General features: G+C 35.6%; 1 protein-coding gene and 1 long non-coding RNA gene across 5 annotated transcripts in view; both read right to left on the minus strand.

Annotated features, from left to right (window-relative positions):
• The window catches only part of LOC141386393 (uncharacterized), a 70059-nt gene extending 68635 nt beyond the window's left edge, over positions 1-1424 (minus strand). For 2 of the 4 annotated variants that reach the window (XR_015494439.1, XR_015494440.1), the window contains exon 1: positions 1194-1413. This is a non-coding gene — a long non-coding RNA (uncharacterized LOC141386393). Of the gene's footprint in view, positions 1-1193 lie in introns of all 4 variants that reach the window. The other 2 variants (XR_015494441.1, XR_015494438.1) reach the window with 2 other exon arrangements.
• A 1361-nt stretch (positions 1425-2785) lies between these two features.
• On the minus strand, positions 2786-17368 carry aurka (aurora kinase A). Its single transcript, NM_001003640.2, is given in 9 exon segments — positions 2786-3266; positions 6004-6178; positions 8432-8580; positions 10319-10457; positions 11670-11861; positions 12551-12611; positions 14080-14341; positions 16828-16895; positions 17164-17368. Coding segments are annotated over 8 exon segments (1218 nt in total). The 5' UTR covers positions 16894-16895; positions 17164-17368; the 3' UTR covers positions 2786-3092.
• Positions 17369-19176: the final 1808 nt, after the last annotated feature.

Here is a 19176-nt window from a genome sequence, read left to right on the forward strand (position 1 = left end):
GTTATATAATAAATGCAGAAATTAGGTTAGGTATTTTTAACGGATAAATGCATTTTCGATGATATAATGCAAGGCAGAATTAAAAAGGCATATTTATGATTGATATTTGCATGTCAGTGACAAATATTGATTTAAATACTAAATCTGACCGCTTTAATTGAATTTCTATAAATGGGGAAAATAATAAACCTTGGGATATAAATAGGCCACCGTCGTGGATTTATTTAAACTGTATAATGCAATAATTATTTTAAACGTGCAATGTAACGTGCAAAAGTGGTAATGCAAAGAATACAGGAGGCATCCTGTCATTGGTATTTCAGAGGCGCAACAGCTAATGAATGAATGAAGTGAACTCGCACAGAAAATCTCGACAGATTTTTGCCTTTGGCTCTGATTCCGCAAGTGAACGAAACATCTGGACAGACTGAATCTATTTCTGAGGCTGTCATGAAATAAAATATGCTTAAAGAAATAGCAGAATGTGCGCATGCGTCTAAATGAAGCAACACTAGAGACTAAAGAGAGAAATTATTATAAAAAGATCAGCGTTTATTATCAACATGAAGACATTAAACATTATATATTAGCCTAATTAAGATAATATCTTCGAGAAAAAAAAAACTGACAAAATACTCAGGATTAGATTATATACCTGCGATGAATTATGTAAACTTTATTAAGCCGTTACCCTTGAAGGATATTGTCAAATGCGAAATATATAATGGTTATTCGCGTTTCTTTATCAACAACGAAATGGAGAAAATTGTGGTCGTGTTGGATTGTGGGAATTTGAGTTTAAAAAGAGGAGCCATTTTCTTATTACTAGAGCGCGCGCTTTCAGAGAGAATGTTGTGATTTTTGCGCCACCTGGTGGAAACATGAACATATTGAATTGGAAATCATTTTTAAATAAAACAAGAAATCAGGGTACAGGCTTTTAAACTACGATAAGAACATTTAACTTGAACAACCCACACAGAAAATGCCTGCTTAAACTTCACAAACTCTTGACATATGCCTACATGGCGAAGCCCTATAAAGTGCTTACTTTCAATGTTTCTGAAGTTGAAGTTTTTGTCTAACGTTATGTTTAATGTTGCTACCATGTTAAGGGTATAACTAAACATATTACTAAGACAAATTACAGGAGTGTTTTTGTTGGCTAGTTTGGAGTTTGGTCTTTCGCTCACCTTTGGTGTCTGTTCCAAACACTTCTTATCACGAAAGCAGATGCTTCTGAAAGCCATTTTTGACGTGCTGCGCGATCGGGCTGTCATGTCAAACATTGTAAGTTACTTGTATCTTAAATATTAATGAAGTTATTCGGTGAAAACATCCTGAATTAAAGCGACCAAACCTTACGATTGCGTAACCAAACTTAATAACGTCAACCGTCACTTCTCGAGGCGCAAAGTTTGAATGAGCGGAGGCGCCAATTGGAGCCAATCAAGCAAACCCTCGCATGGAGCAATAATAAACTCATCTCATTCCTCATTTCTGCTCCAAATTAAACCAGTTTAGGTGTAAACCCGCTCAACAGGGGTACAACTGACAGAAAACTCACTTTTATTTGATAGCAACAATTAGCATGATTGGGATACATTCATTACTTTTCCATCTGCTTAATCCCTTTATTCATCAGGAACGAACCGCAAATTTATCCAGCATATGCTTAACACTGCGGATGCCCTTCCAGCTCAGAGTTTCTGCAGGTTTAACAAAGTTAAATTTAAGACTTTTTAAGATATTTTAAGACCATTATGAATTTAGAGTAAAATTTAGAGCCAACTGCTAAGGAACTTCTCCAATATGCCAGTTAGAAAAGATTTTCACTTGCCCTATGAAAAAATTATTAAAAAAATTAATATATTTATTATTACAAAAATATAGTTTTTTAATAAGTTCTTGAAAATAATTTTATTCATTTTCCAATATATCCGTTCACAAACCCTATAACCCTTACCAATAATAGAAGAAAACACAGCTGTCAATAACTTCAATCTACAATAAAAAAAATAATAATAGGCTAATTAACAGGAAAATTAAGATCTGTTAAAAATATTTAAGACCTACAACACAACATTTGAGTAGATATAAGACTTAAGGCCTAAAAGTTATCTTAACTTTGCCAGCTGCAACCCAGCACTGGGAAACACTCATACACAGTGCTCAACATAAGTACAGCCCATTTGGATGATGCATATTTTTCCTCCATTTCTCAGTGAATATAGGCAATGTAATTTGGTGCAATTGAACGAAACTGATTTATTGAAAATAATAAAAATAATATTTTAGCCACCAAACGTATTTAGAAACAGGAAGATCATACAATTAAATTCAAATTAAATGAAATTAAAATTGAACAAAATTTTCCTTTTCTTTTTTTGCTTCTCTTTATTGTTCCTCTTTTTAAATTTATATTTAATATTTTTCTATAACAAAATTGGCTTTACTAGTTTTTGGCCCATTAAAGTTATTTTGGTTTATAAGCTCCAGATCTAACTTCAGTACTGACTAATCTAATATGCATGCACAAATGTATTGTAGAGTTTCTTATTAAGCATATGAACTGAAGATAGATTTGTGAAGGATGTACACATAAATGCTGAGAACCAGTTCTTAAATTCCCCCGTGATTGGACTGTGGGGGAAACTGGAGGTCCGGAACATGCAAGCTCCAGTGGGACTCAAACCAGTGACCTTCTTGCTGGGAGAGGACAGTGCTAACCACTGACCCACCGTGTCACTTGATTGGAAGACGTTTTTAAAAGTAAATTGGAAAACTCTTAAAATGAATTTATTTCCAAACAGACAAAATACATTAAGTTTCTTATTCAAATTCTTAAAAGCCATTACAATAAAAGAAATGACATTTGTTTCAAGTAATGGATACAACTTTACAAATTGTCTTAATTACATATTTACAAATCCTTGCAAACTGAAGCACATAAACAGCACAACATGTAAAAACAACAGACAAATCATAAAGTTATGTGAAAGCGTGGCAGCACAGACCATCAACACTTATTGCCATATTAGTCCAATAAAGTCACATGCGTGGAGAAGGTTTCAGTGTAATCCCAGCAGGCCTCAGTTGTTGGCGGTGGCGGTGTAAGTGGTTGGTTTCTTGGTGGAGTTTTCCACAACCCACGGGTGCTCCATTACTCCCTGGATGGGGAGTCTGTGCATTGGGTTGTGCTTGAGTAGTCGATTGATCAGGTCTCTGCTGCCGTTGCTCACATGAGCTGGATAAGTAAACTCAACCTAAAAACAAACAAGAGATATGGTGACGATGTGCTTTGAGGATATAAATATACCCGATTAAAATCAATGAATGAAAAGGAAAAAAAAAAAAAAAAAAGTTCAAAGTCTAAAAGGAAAAAAATACATTTAAATAAAGATATTTCAACAGAAAATAGTCCAACAGGCAGCTTACATTAATTTCAGCCCAACAAAGAAAAAGAGGGTACGCTTTTTGCAAATTAGTTTAAAACACAACAGCAGTTTGAGGACTGAAAACAAATTTGAAACGGCATTGTTGTGGATGTGAAAACAAGGATTGTTTTGAAAGCATTATGTTTATGTGAAGCTTTAAAATTAAAGGAAAAACAGTTCAAATTTTAGTTCTGTTGTGCAGATATATCCTTAAGCAACGTCGGTCGAACACTCAGGGAAAACTTAATTTTAAAAAAATAAATAAATAAAATTTAATTCCTCTTCAAAAACCTTTTAGAGCAGGGGCCTGTTTCAGTAAGGAGGTTTAAACAACTCAGAGTTTAAACTTGAAATCAGAGTTTTTTATCTCTCGGTAAATCAACTCAGAGTTTTCGGTTTCAGAACAGCTGATCTGAGTTGGGTCAATCAAGTTTGAGTAGACCAACTCAGAGTTAAGCGCGCACACGTGACTATAAAAAGGCATTATCAATGGAGCGCAGACATTACCAGTGACTATGGCAACATCTTAAAGAAAGAGATCAGCATTTCTTTCTCCAGCTGAACTTGATCTGCTCATTCAAAGTTATAGCAAATATGAGTGTATATATTTAATAAGAAGCAGCCATCAGTGAAACAGAGACAGCGTGGGAAAACAGCTGCCCAAGTTAATGCGTAATTTTTAATTTTAAGTATTTAAACATTTAAGTATAATAAAATAATGTAATGTGTGACGTTTATACTTTTTTCTAAACTTCTATACACTTTTATCAGTTTTAATAGATTTAACAGTGCACTTGTGTGTCTGCCTTTTTATTGATCAAGTGATAGAGGTTGATATAACATTAAGAAGGTAAGCAGTAATACAATTATTTTTAGACAGAATAATAATCCCATTAATCTCTAACAGTACATGTCGAAGGTTAAGCTAATTATTTATGAAAAAAGGACAAGCCTCGTGCGTGACAAAAATGTAGGCAATAGCTGTGTTTCCATCAAAATTACATAAAATTGTGCAACACTGGAATAAAATAAAGCAGCATTTTTATCCAAAGAGTCGAAGAGAACACAATCGTCACTTCCTGATTAACTTGCGCCAAATATCAACTGTAAAAACAGAATTTACAGCGGTAGAAGAAGCTGCGTCAATGATTTTTTATTTAATTAATGTACCTGAGCCTCAGAAGACAATTGACACACAATGAACACGTGGGGGCGTTTGAAGCCAGACGCGCAGATCTTGACACGCTCCAGACGCTCGGAGGTAATTAATAATATACACTAATACTGAAACAGTTCAGGCATTTTAGAATGACTAAAACAACATTTAAGATGTTCTGCAGTGTGCTCAGTCTGCTGGTTTGTCCTTTCACACACATTTTTATCCTCATCTCTAACAAACCATTTTTTAATGTACATACTGTAATTTGTTAAGTGCACTTCGTAGTTTATGTGCATCTTATCAAATAAAAGTTTAACCTACTCCTAGTTATGCACATGTTATATTATGCGTATTTTCAAAAGTTACGTTTCCATCAATCTTTTTTATGCACATCTCCAAAATGAGCTCTAAAATAGGTGTGTGGAAATGTAAGACTAATGCGAGAAATACCGCTTCATCTTTAAAAAGGGGAGGAGGCCGACAGAAACTCAGAGTTTAGAGAATAAAACCTGCTCCGGACCAGGTTAGATTCACAGAGTAAGTGACCACAGTAACTGACTCTGAGTTAAAGTTAACTCTCTTTTAGAAACAGGCTTGACTTACCCCGATTTCTCGAGTTTAACAAACCTGCCATTTCGAAACGGAAAACCCTGAGTTTCTCTCATTTCAGGGTTAAACTACTTTGAGTTTTAACTTAACCTGCTTTCTGAAACAGGCCCCAGATGTGTCCAAACTCGGTTCTGGAGGGCCGTTGTCCTGGAGAGTTTAGCTCCAACCCTAATCAAAAGCTGCGTCCCAAATGATACACCATACACTCATGCACTCAACAGTATAGTATATGCGTGTAGTGTCGTCCCAAATGGAACACTGATTTGGTTTCTACAAAGTGGAAATTTAAACTGTTTACCAGATGAGGTTTGACGGTTGCCATATTAGTGAAATAAATGAGCAAACTACCAAATTATACCTGTCATCATGGGTATAACCACATTCACCATCAGGAGGCGCTATAATCTCTCTTGTAGGAGAATCTTATCTTCACAATCCAAAATACAATTTATCCAACATGAGCGCTGTATAGCTCCGCCCCTTCCGCTACCGAAGCAAAGCTGCAGCCGTTGAGTGTGTGAAGTGTCCAACAGTCCACACTTCTGTTTACTGGCTGAATAAGTGCATCATCCGGGTAATTAAAGTGCACTTATTATTAGAGTTTTCAGTGTGAACGCACTAATTACACTATTTATGCTACAAAATGGCGTAGAATACAAGATTTAAAAAAATAAAAAATAAAGTGTTTATCAACCTACATCTTAGATGAGCTGTGGGTGAGTTCATAAGTAGGACATTTTCTAATAACTCTACTTTCGATCAGTATAAAGTTACTGGGTCTCTGAATACATTACTTACTCTAGAAATCTTGCGGTACGTCTCTTCATGACTCTTTGTTTCAAAAGGTGGCCTGCCAACCAGAAACTCATAGCAGAGCACTCCAAGACTCCAGAGATCCACCTTCTCATCGTGTGTTTTACCTTCTATCATCTCTGGAGGAAGATAGTCCAGCGTGCCGCACAGCGTCGACCTCCTGTCAGACAGATAAATACAGTGCAATCAGTGACATTAATTCAGGGAGAATGCATGTTAGTGTTGTTTTAGTTTTAAAGAGCACATTATAATGGGTGGAGGATGAGCAAATTAACTATCAGTTTTCATTTTTGAGTGATCTTTAATCAGCTTATCTGTCAACTACATTTGTTTTTAACATACAAATGACAGGCTTAATAGATGATAGTTCATCCAAAAATTTTAATTCTCAGTTTACTCACCCTTCAGTGATTCCAAACTTTAAGTTTCTTTCCTCTTGAACACTAAAATATATATATTTTAAAAAGCTAAAAAATGATAACCATTGACTTCCATATGGGAAAAACAAACACTATGCAAATCAATGGTTAAAGGTTTCTAAATATATATTCTTTTGTGTCGAACAGACGAAAGAAACTCAAATTTCCCACCCTTCACTTGATTTAAAATTTATGACAGAATTGTCATTATTAGGTGAATAGTGTTACTTTAAATTAACACCAATCTTCTACACTTTAGTGCACAGATTTAATCTTAACCTCATTTTAATGAAGACACTTGATGGATTGTAGCTAAAGTAAAAAAGGTTTTAAAATGTTAAATGAGGCAAAAGTTACGCGTGTAAGTTTACAAAAAAAAATAAAACAATGACTGCATTTTTCAGCTAGATTTAGTTTGTCTAAAGCAGGGGCGCCTGCAGGATTTTATTCCAAGGCACGCTCAAATCCAGCACCGCCCCGCCCCCTTCCGATGGCTGTTATTTCAGTGTTCATACATTAAATAACGAATGCATCAAGTGAAATAAAAACCAATATTGTTTTAGAATTTAGCTAAATTCTTATCTTTTATCTTTGTATTTTTATCATTTTTAATATTTTATTGCCTTCATTATTAAAGCTATAGACAAATTCCTGCTTGACATTTAAGAAAATATTTTGCGTAGCTACCCAGTATGTATTAAAGATCACAGAGAAAAAAAAAAAAGAAAAAAAAACATGTTACATAGCCCCATAAATGTCCATCATATATTAATGAATCATAAAAAAATTGTGAAAATTGCTTTTCATTTTTATAAAGCATTTTATTATTCTTTATTTATTTATTTTTTGAGTAAAAACAATACCGACATAACCCATATTTATTTTATTTGTTCATTAATTTGATTTGTTTATTGGTGCATAGCCTATATAAGCTATAATTTAACTCGTACAACATTATTAAATCACAAAACAAGCCATCTGGCTTGACTGAAGTGCAGTTATTTCTTCGTTCAGAGTTTGCATGGTTCGTGTTTCATGGATATAGAATGTTTTGTGGACATCGATGATGTTAAGCGTGTCTTTATTCGATGCACAGCAGAAAAAAAGTCTTTTAGCAGTGCATGCAACGTTAGCTGTTGGTTAAGTTCTCTACCGGATCAGAGCGAGTTTTTGTGCAACCAAATGCAGCGCTGCAGCGATTTGCCAAAAAGCAGGCAGCTGTAGTGTATGCTGTTTAATAATCGATTTAAATCATGTCACAAATAAATAAAAAGCGGCAATAATTCCAGCCCTCTCATGGTAGGTGCGCACAGCCGTACAGCTGCAGGCGCCACTGGTCTATACAGTTCCAGACCCATTGGAGACCGTTAGAGGGTGTCTTCAATCTCTGTGCATGTTCAGAGCAATCAATATTTTTTTACACTTTTGATAATGTTTGTAAAATAGGCATCAAATTTCTAAGCAGTATGGTGATTTTTGATTAGAATTTAGCCTCTGATAAAATTCTAAAACTATTTAATGTGGATTGCTGTAGCAGAGTAATGCTTTACAACTCTGATGAATATCCTTGCCGCAATTGAATAAATAACTGATGCTCAGCAATACCCATGAAAAATCAGCCACCAGATATAAAAACTAGGAATGAGGCTTTCAAAGTGTGCAGAGTTCGTCATGATTGCTTTTAGTCCATAATATTAGTGTTTAAAAACTAACCCGAAAATGGTCCCACAGGTTGAAAAGTGCATTAAGTGCACTGCAATCTATTATTCCTCCTACATAAAAAAAACAACACTAAAACATGCATTAAGAAGACTCAGACTTTCCAAAGATATAGAGTTTGGCATGATTAGATTAGGATTTAATTGCAAAGCAGTGAAGTAAACAGTTAAGGGTTAATTAAACTAATACTCAGACATGCACAATGGCAAAACTGCACATGCACTCAGATTTGGGCAGAAATCTTTCATAAACTTATGGAAATAAAACAGACTCACCTGGAGGAGGGCGTGTGGACGGACCAGCCAAAATCTGCAATCTTCAGCTCTCCATTGGCTCCCAGCAGCAGGTTTTCAGGTTTAATATCTCTGTGGATCACAGCCTTCGAGTGGCAGTATCTCAGAGCATCCGCCAACTCCATTATATACTGCAGACACACAATATATACATTGCTATTATTACCACCGTTATTGAGATCTTATTGGCAATAGGGATGTGCAACATGACCATATATATTATATGGATGATGTCTATTTCATATTACTCTGTTTATTTTGTAAACGTTAGAATTCATTCATTCATTTTCTTTTTCTTTATTAATTAGAGGTCGCCACAGCAGAATGAATCACCAACTTATATAGCATGTTTTACGCAGGGGATTCCCTTCCAGGTGCAACCCATCTCTGGGAAACATCCATACACTCATTCACTACAGACAATTTAGCCTACCCAATTAAATGTTAGAATACTTATTCAATATTTAATCCATTAGATGAGCTAAATCTTTTTATTTGGCAATATTTTGAGCACATGCAGCTATTAGTTTTAAAAAGTATTTGATGGCATATTTATTTTATATTTATATCTTCCTTTGAAAATCTAAATGTTAAAAAATGCATATGAATGAGCACATTTGAGTACATCCTTTAACTAAATTACTTTAAAAACAAGTAATTTTCCTGTGGTCAATATACTGTGTATACACAATAATAACTAATTTATACCTTTATTAGGATATGAGATGACTTTTTCATGATATTTGTTATATTGCTCATCGGCAATTTCTTTCAATAGTCCACCTGTAGTGTGAGCTCTATAGAAGTGTTTACAATGCTAAAATATTCTTATTTTAAGAAATAAGGGGTAAGAAAAATAATCTTCTATCAAAATAAAAGCTCACCCCATTGGCAGATTATTTCACTTGTTTTAAAGCTGCAGTAGGTGATTGTCTTCAGACGCATGTGTTGTTGTGCTGGTTGAAAGTCTCTTCACAGTCTAATAGTAATGATTACAGTAAATGATCTAAATGTGTTTATATGTATTTTTATATTTTGGGTAAGGTATAAAACTAAAAAATGTTCATCCACTTAAATAGAGTGGGGCCGACATCTCCCATAATTACGATAAGTAACTCAATCTGTCTGTCAGCAAATGCAGATTTAAACTACAGCACAGCCGTTTGCACGCAGCTCTGCCGACCACACTTTGTGCTGCGCGTTCACGAGAGACGGAGAGAGAGCATGTGCGAGCGATCGGTAAAAACCTGCTGAATCAACACTTTAAAAAGATGTTGTTGTTACAAATGGGTTACATCTTCACAGAAGTGTTGTTCAGCCACTAAAATTCTCCAATGAAAGATTGATAAGACCATTTTCAGTGTTATAAGGGACCTTTTACAGCATCAATAATGTAGATTTTATTTAATTTAACAACAAATACAAGTAAACACCGCTATTCCGCCTAGTCTCTCCCTATATTGTTTACCATGCATTTGTAAATATTCAGTCTGAAATAGCATGTCAGTTTGGCTTGCTCGCCGCCGGACAAGCACTAGTCACTTTTAACACATGAGAGAGGGCTCTTTTGCTGTGCTCGTGTTTCAGGAGGCGTGGCTCTAGATGGCAGGGGAGGGACTGCGATTCAGAGATTTATGCTAAGCAGTGGAAGATCATCTACTGCATCTTTAAGAAAAAAACTATTAACTCAATTCTCAAAATACTAAATAATTTGCTCGTCTAGAAAACATTAAGAATTTAGAAATCAGGACAAGAAATTGTAAGAAATGCATCTTTGCAGTGTAAAAATGTTGTTGTTTTTTTTAATGCAAGACCCTGCAGATACCCTGATTATCATCATCATCATCATCATCATCATCTCCTCCTCACCGTGGCGCTTCTCTGGTCATCGAACGTCCCGCAGCGCTGCAGTTCTCCATACAGCTCTCCTTTAGGAGCAAACTCTAGGATGAGGTAAACACGGGCCGCGTCGTGGAAATAACCATACAAACGCAGGATATTGGGATGTCTGAAAGAGGAAGAGGAAACAGTCCATTCACTTCCTCACATACAAGTCTCACTTTCCTCATGCATGAAGACACTGAACGCTTTGACTAGGGCTGCACCATACTGGAAAATCAGATACTGCTAGATTAAGTTTTTCTGCACTATACAGATGAAGTCTGTATGAATTGATAGCCTTCCTGTTGACTTAATTCTTTTAAATTTTTTCACCAATTTCTGTTTAAGGGAGATGATTTTTTTTTTTCAGCACATTTCTAAAAACACATTTTAATGACTCATCTCTAATAACTGATTTATTTTATCTTTGCCGTGATGACAGCACATAATATTTGACTAGATATTCTTCAAGATACTAGTGTTCAGAAATAAATTAATATTAAAACAAAGTAAATAAGTCGGCGCCAATAGCCTAGTGGTTAGTGTGTGGACACATAGCACCGAGCTGCTCGCAGCGACCAGAGTTCCCGTCTCAAGGTCCTTTGCTGATCCTTCCCCTATCTCTGCTCCCCACACTTTCCTGTCTCTATATCTCCACTGTCCTATCAATGAAGGTGAAACTCCCCCAAAAAATATTTTTAAAAAAGACCAAAACATTTATAAAAAAAATAAAAATAAAAAAAACAAAGAAAATAATATAGCAGGAAGTTAAGCTCAATAATCTTGTTTTGGTTTAGAATAAGAATATTTACTTGCCCCACGGGCAGATTATTCAGCTTGTTTTAAAGAAAACATCACAATTTTAAACATCTCTAAAAAAATTTCACAAAATGTGTGTCAAAATAAGATTAGTCACCAAAAATCATTCAATTTGCTGAAACACAGAAAAAGTTGTGGCCAAATTAAGCCTTGAAATCACCCCAGAGTGGATGAAGACAGCCCAACAGCACACAAGGGTTAAAAAAAAAAAAAAAAAAGTCACCTAAAAATAATTAACTGAATGAGTTTCTCACAGAATTAAAGCAGACACACTCTAATCCAACACACTAGGCTGAAATGCTTTTACAAAATATCTTCAGGTATTAAATCTTATGCCACTGGAGAATGAAAACATCTTGAAGGAAATCTATTCTGCCCCTTTCACAAGATATAAAATGTGTCTCCAATGTCTTGAGTGCATTTCAGCAGAGCTCCCTTTAGCTTGTAATTGAGTAATGAGAATGTTTTGGTGAACTAACCCTTTAAAACACTCCTCTGCAAACAGCAGAAGTCCTCCTACCTGAGATGTGACTGTATCTCCACCTCCCTGCGCAGCTGATGCTCCACTCCTGCTTTCTCCAGCTGCTTCTTGAACAGAACTTTGAGCGCCAGAATAAACTTGGTCTGCTGTTCTCTGGCCAGATACACGCTGCCAAACTTCCCCTTGCCCAGAGCGCGGCCAATGTCGAAATTCTCCAAAGTCCAGGCTTTTCTGAAGACGAGACAAAAAGCAAACGACTGTCACAACTATTCCTCGAGCTTTATCAGATGAAGAACCATATATCAGGGTTTCTGCAGGTCTCATGTCAAATTTGAGACCTTACAAAACAATTGTGATTGACACAGGGTGGCCTGGTTGGGTCAATGGAAAAGATTTTTACCAGTTAGAAAAAAAAAAAAAAACAACAACAACAACAAGTACTTTTTCACCACATATTTGGAATAATGTGTCAAAACAAGTTAAATATAATTGTATACACAGACTTTTTAAAGTTTTAAAAAAGTATATTCAACTAAATGTATTGATAACAGTTTGTCCAGGTCAGTGTATAAACACGTGAGGAACTTTTAATGCCATTTTAACTATGATATTTAGATTACATTGGTAAATAGAGTTAATCCATCAACATGGATTGTGTCAGCCCAATTATGGCCCCGTTTAAATTGATTTAAGAGCTACAGCACATTATTTCAGTGAATACAAGACTTTAAGGCCTGTATTTTTTTTGTTTTTATTAATTTAAGATTTTTGTTGTCGTTACTGTGAAAACTCTAATCATTCAGTGGAGTGATATGAAGCTGTAATGCGCTCAAAACCTGCTGGAACTAGTTTAGCTGTGTGTCATAACTAAACACTTAGAGCGATCATCAGCCAATCACAATCAAGCGTTTATAGCTTACTTTGAACTCTTCGATGATCCACTGGTGTTGGAGGAGGTAGAAGTAGTACTGGAAGGAGTTTCTGTAAAAGAAACGGAGAAATAATGACATTCTCTGCGCTGTGATGGAGTATAAGGGCTGTTACATTTTCAGTGCCGCATGACAAAAATGTATATATTTCACACTGCAAAATATGCTGCTCTTACTTTGAGTTTGTCTTGTTTCTAGTCCAAATATCTAAATATTCTTAAAATTAAGCAGCATTTTATAGACAAACCAAAAAAATGGTCTTATTTTAAGAAATAATATGAAATAAAAAAGAAGAACTATTATATTATTTCTTACTTAAAATAAGCAAATTTATCTGACAAACAAAAGTCAAACAAAATCATTTAGTTTTTTCTTTGAAAATCATTTACAAAGATAAAATGCATTTTATTAAATGACTAGAATTACCATATTTTAGCCATAACTTACAGAGGGAAAAAAATAGTTACCAGTTACATAAAAAAAACATGCCTTTCCAGTTTTTGCAACCCTTGGGGTGATTTTGTAATGTTAAAGACACAGCAGATTTATTTTAAGACTTAAACTTTGACATCTTTACGGCACTCATGTACAGTAAACAAATACAGGCCACAACTGAACACAAAGGATGGGCTCAGAGTGGCGTTCTTCAAAATTGAATAGATGAATAGACTTAAGCTTATTGGTATATGTGCGCCGGTGTGCAAGTTTTATGTATTTATAACCACCTGGGAGGATATTGGGGGTCATGAGTCACTGGCATTGTAATTTTGGGGGTCGTGGGCTGAAAAGTCTGAGAACCCCTGATATATGGCTATATTGAATATAATGCCATATATCAGCTTCTCTGGCTAAAGATCAAATTTTATAGATCATTTTTTTAAACATCACTTTTCTTTAATACAAAAATGGTTTATAATAAAAAGACATGAACATCAATGAATACAAAATAATAATCTAAAACTGTTTATGAAATGCTTTACCTTTGATCATAGTTCTACCATTTAAAATGTTTCCTTATAAAGTTTGACAAACTCGAGGTGTGTCCCAAATCACATACTTGTGCACCTTTCCATGCCATTTTATAGTATAAATAGTAATGATGAGTAGTGCATTCACACTGAATAATTATTTTTATTATTAAAAGAATCTGCATACTTTAAAAACGCAGATGACACACATATTCAACTGATAAGTGTTAACTGTTGGAAGCATCATGGACTCAAAGTAGTGTAAAGGGGCAGAGCTATTGATGGGTTACTTTATTTTGGATTAGTGAAAGCAAAATTCTCCTATAATAGTGATTAAACTGCTGCATGATGGAGAATAGTTACTCACGCCAGCTACTATTTAGTCATTTACAGGGAAATAGTTTGAATTTCTGGTTAGTAAAACGTTACAAGTTCCAATAAGGACGACACTAAATTCATATACTGTGCTTTTGTGCGAGTAAGTGTGCAAGTATATCGTGCATAAGTGTATAGTGTGCATTTGTGAGCAGTGTGATCAGCCGATGTGCTTACGGTGAGGTTTATCCTGTTTGCTGGGTTCTGCAGTTTTGTTGGTCTCCGCTGACAGCGGTGGTTTTGGCTGTGGTTTGCTGTGCGCTGCTGGTTTGTGCTGTTCTGGACGGGTGTTCTGGTCTCCAGGACAAGAGGTTTTCCCAACAGGACGTTGGACACGCTGTGGTCCCTGTGCAGCGCCGAGAACACGCGTGTGTGGGTTCAACATTGGCTTCTGCACGCTCTGGGTTACAGGAACTCTTTTGGGTCCAGCGGCAGAAACCTGCAGAAGATAAAAGCAGAACAGAGTCAATGATGCTCTTCAGGAGACCAGCGGAAATAATTAATGACTGTTATATTGATCAGCCTTTCCACTCTTTCAGAAACAGCACACTGCAAGGCTTTACTTGCCTACAGTTTTAGTCTGGTTTCTAGACCAAACATCTAAAAACTCTTAAATCAAGAAGCATTTTCTAGACAAGCACAAATTATAGTCTTGTTTCCAGAAATAAGGAGTCAAAATTGAGTTATTCCTAAAACAAGCTAAATAATCTGCCAATGGGGTAAGAAAAATAATCAGTTTGGCCTTTTCTTACATTATTGTCAGATTATTTTGCTTGTTTTAAGGAAAAACTCACTTAATTTTAAATCATCATTTTTGAAAACAGGACTGTAATTTTTGCCTGCCAAGAAAATGCTTTTAGGTTTAAGAATTTTTAGATATTTTGGACTAGAAACAAGACTAAAACAGATTCAAGGACCTTTTAATGCACCTTTATTTTCAAGGCAAGCCCCTTTGCAATTTACACCACAGCATATGTAGAGCCACGAAAATCTTGAACATGTCACTTACACAGTATATTTACATTAAATGTCAGAGTATCAGTGTCCTAACACAAGAAGCAGTGTGGTGACACACAATAAAAGCCATCCTTTCCATGTTAAAAGGAGTTTGTCGTAACCATCTGTGATGGCGATATGCAAAATGTATAATATGCCATGTTGCCATTTTCCTGCTTTTGCTTTCATGCTTTAATTTATATTTTGCACAGAGTATTGTTATATGAAGAGTTTGCTGTCTGTTCTTTGCTGTTTTGTGTTTGTAAAATCATAATAAATTAATAAATCAAAATGAGTAATAAGCATTGCTAAGCACTTAATTTAGACAACTTTAAATGCAATTTATTTAACGGTCATATTAAAGATATATCCAAATATTGCCGTTAGTAGGTAAACGATTACATTTTAAAATGCACCAGACAAAAGTTTGGATGAAGAAACTGCAGTTACATTAAATAACATTCTAATGTCTGTCTTCAGGAGATGATGACAAACTTGATTTTGTTTTTAAAAATATGAAATAAACAGAATATACATTAGAGTTAAACAAATACGTAATATTTATAAATGAGCAATTCCAGCGTTATGGATGTGACATTTGCAGTAAAAACCTAAAACATAAATTCGCAGAGAAGGTAAATGGTAACATTATATTGAAACATCTGATTATATTTTACAGAACAACGAACCACAGAGATATGAGACCAGAACAATATCAATCTGTAAACATGTTTTGTACTTTAAATGAGGAAAATAAACATGTTTTACAGATGTGACCAAAAAAGTATGAGAGTTTACAGTCTACAACATACTTTGCAGTCCTTTGCTAACCAAAAGGATAATTAGAACTAAAATTATTGACTTCATTTTACTTGACATTTTTGCATTTATGAGGAAAAAGTGTCGTTATGGATGTGACTGACGTGAAATTGCCACTTGCATCACTTTGGTAAATCAAATATAATGGTTTAAAAACATTGACAGAGACATTATTTATAAAGTACTGTAAAATACAAGCCTGCACAAAAAGAAACGTAGACACTGTTTCATATTTTGGTGAAAACTTTTTTTTTTTTGTCATTGCAGGGTTGTCATTTGCATGGAATTGCTCAAAGATATTATTTTAAATAAAAATAAATTCCATGCAAATGTCAACCTTGCCATAAAAAAATAAAAATAAAAAAAGGTTTTCACAAAAATATCAAAACCGTTTTTGTGTTTTTTGTGTAAGCAAGCACCTAACAGTGCTTTAAAAAAAACTAAAATAAATGTCTGTAAATGTTTTCAAACTATTATATTTGATTTACCAAAATCGCACAAGTGCCAATTTCACATCAGTCACATCCATAATGAAGCTTTTCCCTCATAAATGCAACAAAAATAAATAAATAAATCTATGGTTTTTGTTTTGTGGAGAGAAATCTTATCCTTTGATTATTACTATTGTTTCTTTTGGGTTGTGCTGTTTAATTTACTGAATTTCAGCAAAGTATGTTGTAGGCTGTAAACTTGTGTACTTGTTTTGGTCACATACATAACACATGTTTATTTTCAGCATTAAAATATAAAATGTTTAGAGACTGATGTTTTTCTACTCAAAAAAACTCTGTGGTTAGTTGCTCTGTAAAATATAAACAGATGTTTTAATATAACGTTAACAAATACTTTCACTGTGAATTTCTGTTTTGAGATTTTCCTGCAAATGTCACATCCATAACGCTGGACTTGCTCCTGTGCACTTTCAACCGACACGATGAAAATATGATACAATTTATGATCACAAATGTTTTTGTTACTTTAATTTTAATAAATGAATCTGGTTTCAACCACAATATTTACTTATGATTCAACAACACAGATGAATGCAGAGGAATTATTTTACCAGTGAACGAACAGTCAGATACACATGAGAAAACAATCAGCTTTTACCTTCTCATTTTCAGGTCGATGAATCTTCAGATCTCTGCTTGATTTGCTTCTTGCACCAGAGTCCATATCTTGAGTTAACATATTTAACGTTACATAGATTAAACACAATAAGCAAATAATGAAATGCAAGATGACGTTAAGCAAATTGGACTAAAATCCTAGTAAAAGACATTAAGGTCATAGGGTGATAATGTTAGACGCCCATTACGTTATTAATAAGTTGTTGTTTCCATCTGAACAGGTGAGTATAGACTAAAACAAGCATCTTAGAGGAATTACTGAATGAATAATGAATCACATTGAGACGCGTTTCAGTGGTGAAGAGCGCTTCATTACCTCCGTCAGCCGTTTCCACACGACAAATCCTGCTCAAACCCACACAAACTCGACGATGTCTTGCTTTCAGTGCTATAAACGCTTTACCATCCGCTGGAGGAGCCGCGTGGGAGGTTTAATATCGAGAAAAATTATTAATAACTATACTTCCTTTTCTACAGATGGCGACGCGATCCTGCCCTGCAACTGCGACCTGTTTAATTTCAAATGTCCCACTTTTAAAATACCTTTAAATATACTGGGGTTTCTGATTGGTCGGATGGCAGTAAACCGCGATCCTATTGGTTGTTGGAGATGTGTCTGTGTGACGCTAGGAAACGGAAGTGACGCAGGGAAACGTCTGCTTTTGGGTGTAGTTTTTTTGCAGATGAGGAGCAGGTGGCGCACAGATCAAACACAGAGCTTCTAGAATGAAACACTGTAACAGTCCAGAGATGACAGAAGCCGCGCGTTTGATCATCGCGTCATCAGAGGAAACACACTTATTCTACAACTGCTTTCTTTTCTTTTCCTCATTTCTCCGTCAACATTTATCAGACATGCCCACAGTTGGCCCATGGTGACCCAGCAGCTCATCAGAGAAGAGAGGGAGAATTTTGGGGAGGGTTGGGGTTAATACCTTTAAAACACATTGTTATTTCTAATTTAACGTGTAACTCTCATTTGTCTGTTTTATTTTAAGCTACAAAAAGCGAATTTGTTTCCCAGTACTGGGTTGCAGCTGGAAGGGAATACGCTACCTAAAACATATGCTGGGCGACCCCAGATTAATAAAGGGACTAAGCTGAAAAGAAAATGAATGAATGAAAACTAACTTTGATTAAATGTTTCAACTATATGTTGCAAATTATTAATATTTTTTAATATTTATAATTTTATTTCTCCACAGTGGTCAACTCAGCAGCTTTCATTCATTCATTCATTCATTCATTTTCTTGTCGGCTTAGTCCCTTTATTAATCCGGGGTCGCCACAGCAGAATGAACCACCAACTTATCCAGCAAGTTTTTACGCAGCGGATGCCCTTCCAGCCGCAACCCATCTCTGGGAAACATCCACACACACACTCATACACACACTCATACACTACGAACAATTTAGCCTACCCAATTCACCTGTACCACATGTGTTTGGAGTGTGGGGGAAACCGGAGCACCCTGAGGAAACCCACGCCAACATGGGGAGAACATGCAAACTCCAAACAGAAACTCTAAATGAGCCGAGGTTCGAACCAGCGACATTCTGGCTGTGAGGCGACCTTCTGGCAGCTATTTTACCTCTTCTTCAAGGTGTTTGTGTCTCCAAAGTCTAAGCTCAAACATCCATCAGATTATAGATTATAGCATTCAGAATGTTGGATTTTCAGCTCTGAACACGTTGCAGCTGTTTTTGTGGCCTGTGCCTTTAATGCTGGTTCTCCTCACGCAACGTTCCATGAGCACTACTGAACTTCCTCTCTTGCCTTAGGACAAATTTGGAAAAACAACATTGTAGAAACCTCAGCTATTGACTGTTTAAGTGTGTGTTCTCACTTTTAAGTCACTTTGGATGAAAGCAACTATTTAACATGTGCATGATTAAATCAATTGAATATTTATTGTTAACAATTGTCAAACCGTACCTGTTGTCCTTATTTCCATACCTCTAAAACACATTGTACACTTCTGAGTGTGCCTCACACAGGTGAGTGAGCTTAACAAACCACCTGTAGAGTACACACTCTTTCATCTCAGACACTCACACCAGTTTTGCACCAGATACGGGCTGTTTCTCAGTATGTGTTCTTCAGCGATCTTGTGTAACGTCATCATCAGCTGCCAAAATTCAGTTCCAATACTCAAGACCGCAAGTACAGAGGACGCGTGAAACTTCCCGGATGTGATCTTGATATCGAGGACTCACCGATGCAGACTTGAGCTCTGAACTCACTCTGGAAGTCCCCGAAGTCATTGCGGCTGGAATTGGGAAGCGCAGCATTTTATTTAGATTATTAAAGTTCAGAGATATCACTTGT

Source organism: Danio rerio, chromosome 6, assembly GCF_052040795.2.
Source record: "Danio rerio strain M-AB ecotype USA chromosome 6, GRCz13ab, whole genome shotgun sequence".
Lineage (NCBI taxonomy): Eukaryota > Metazoa > Chordata > Actinopteri > Cypriniformes > Danionidae > Danio > Danio rerio.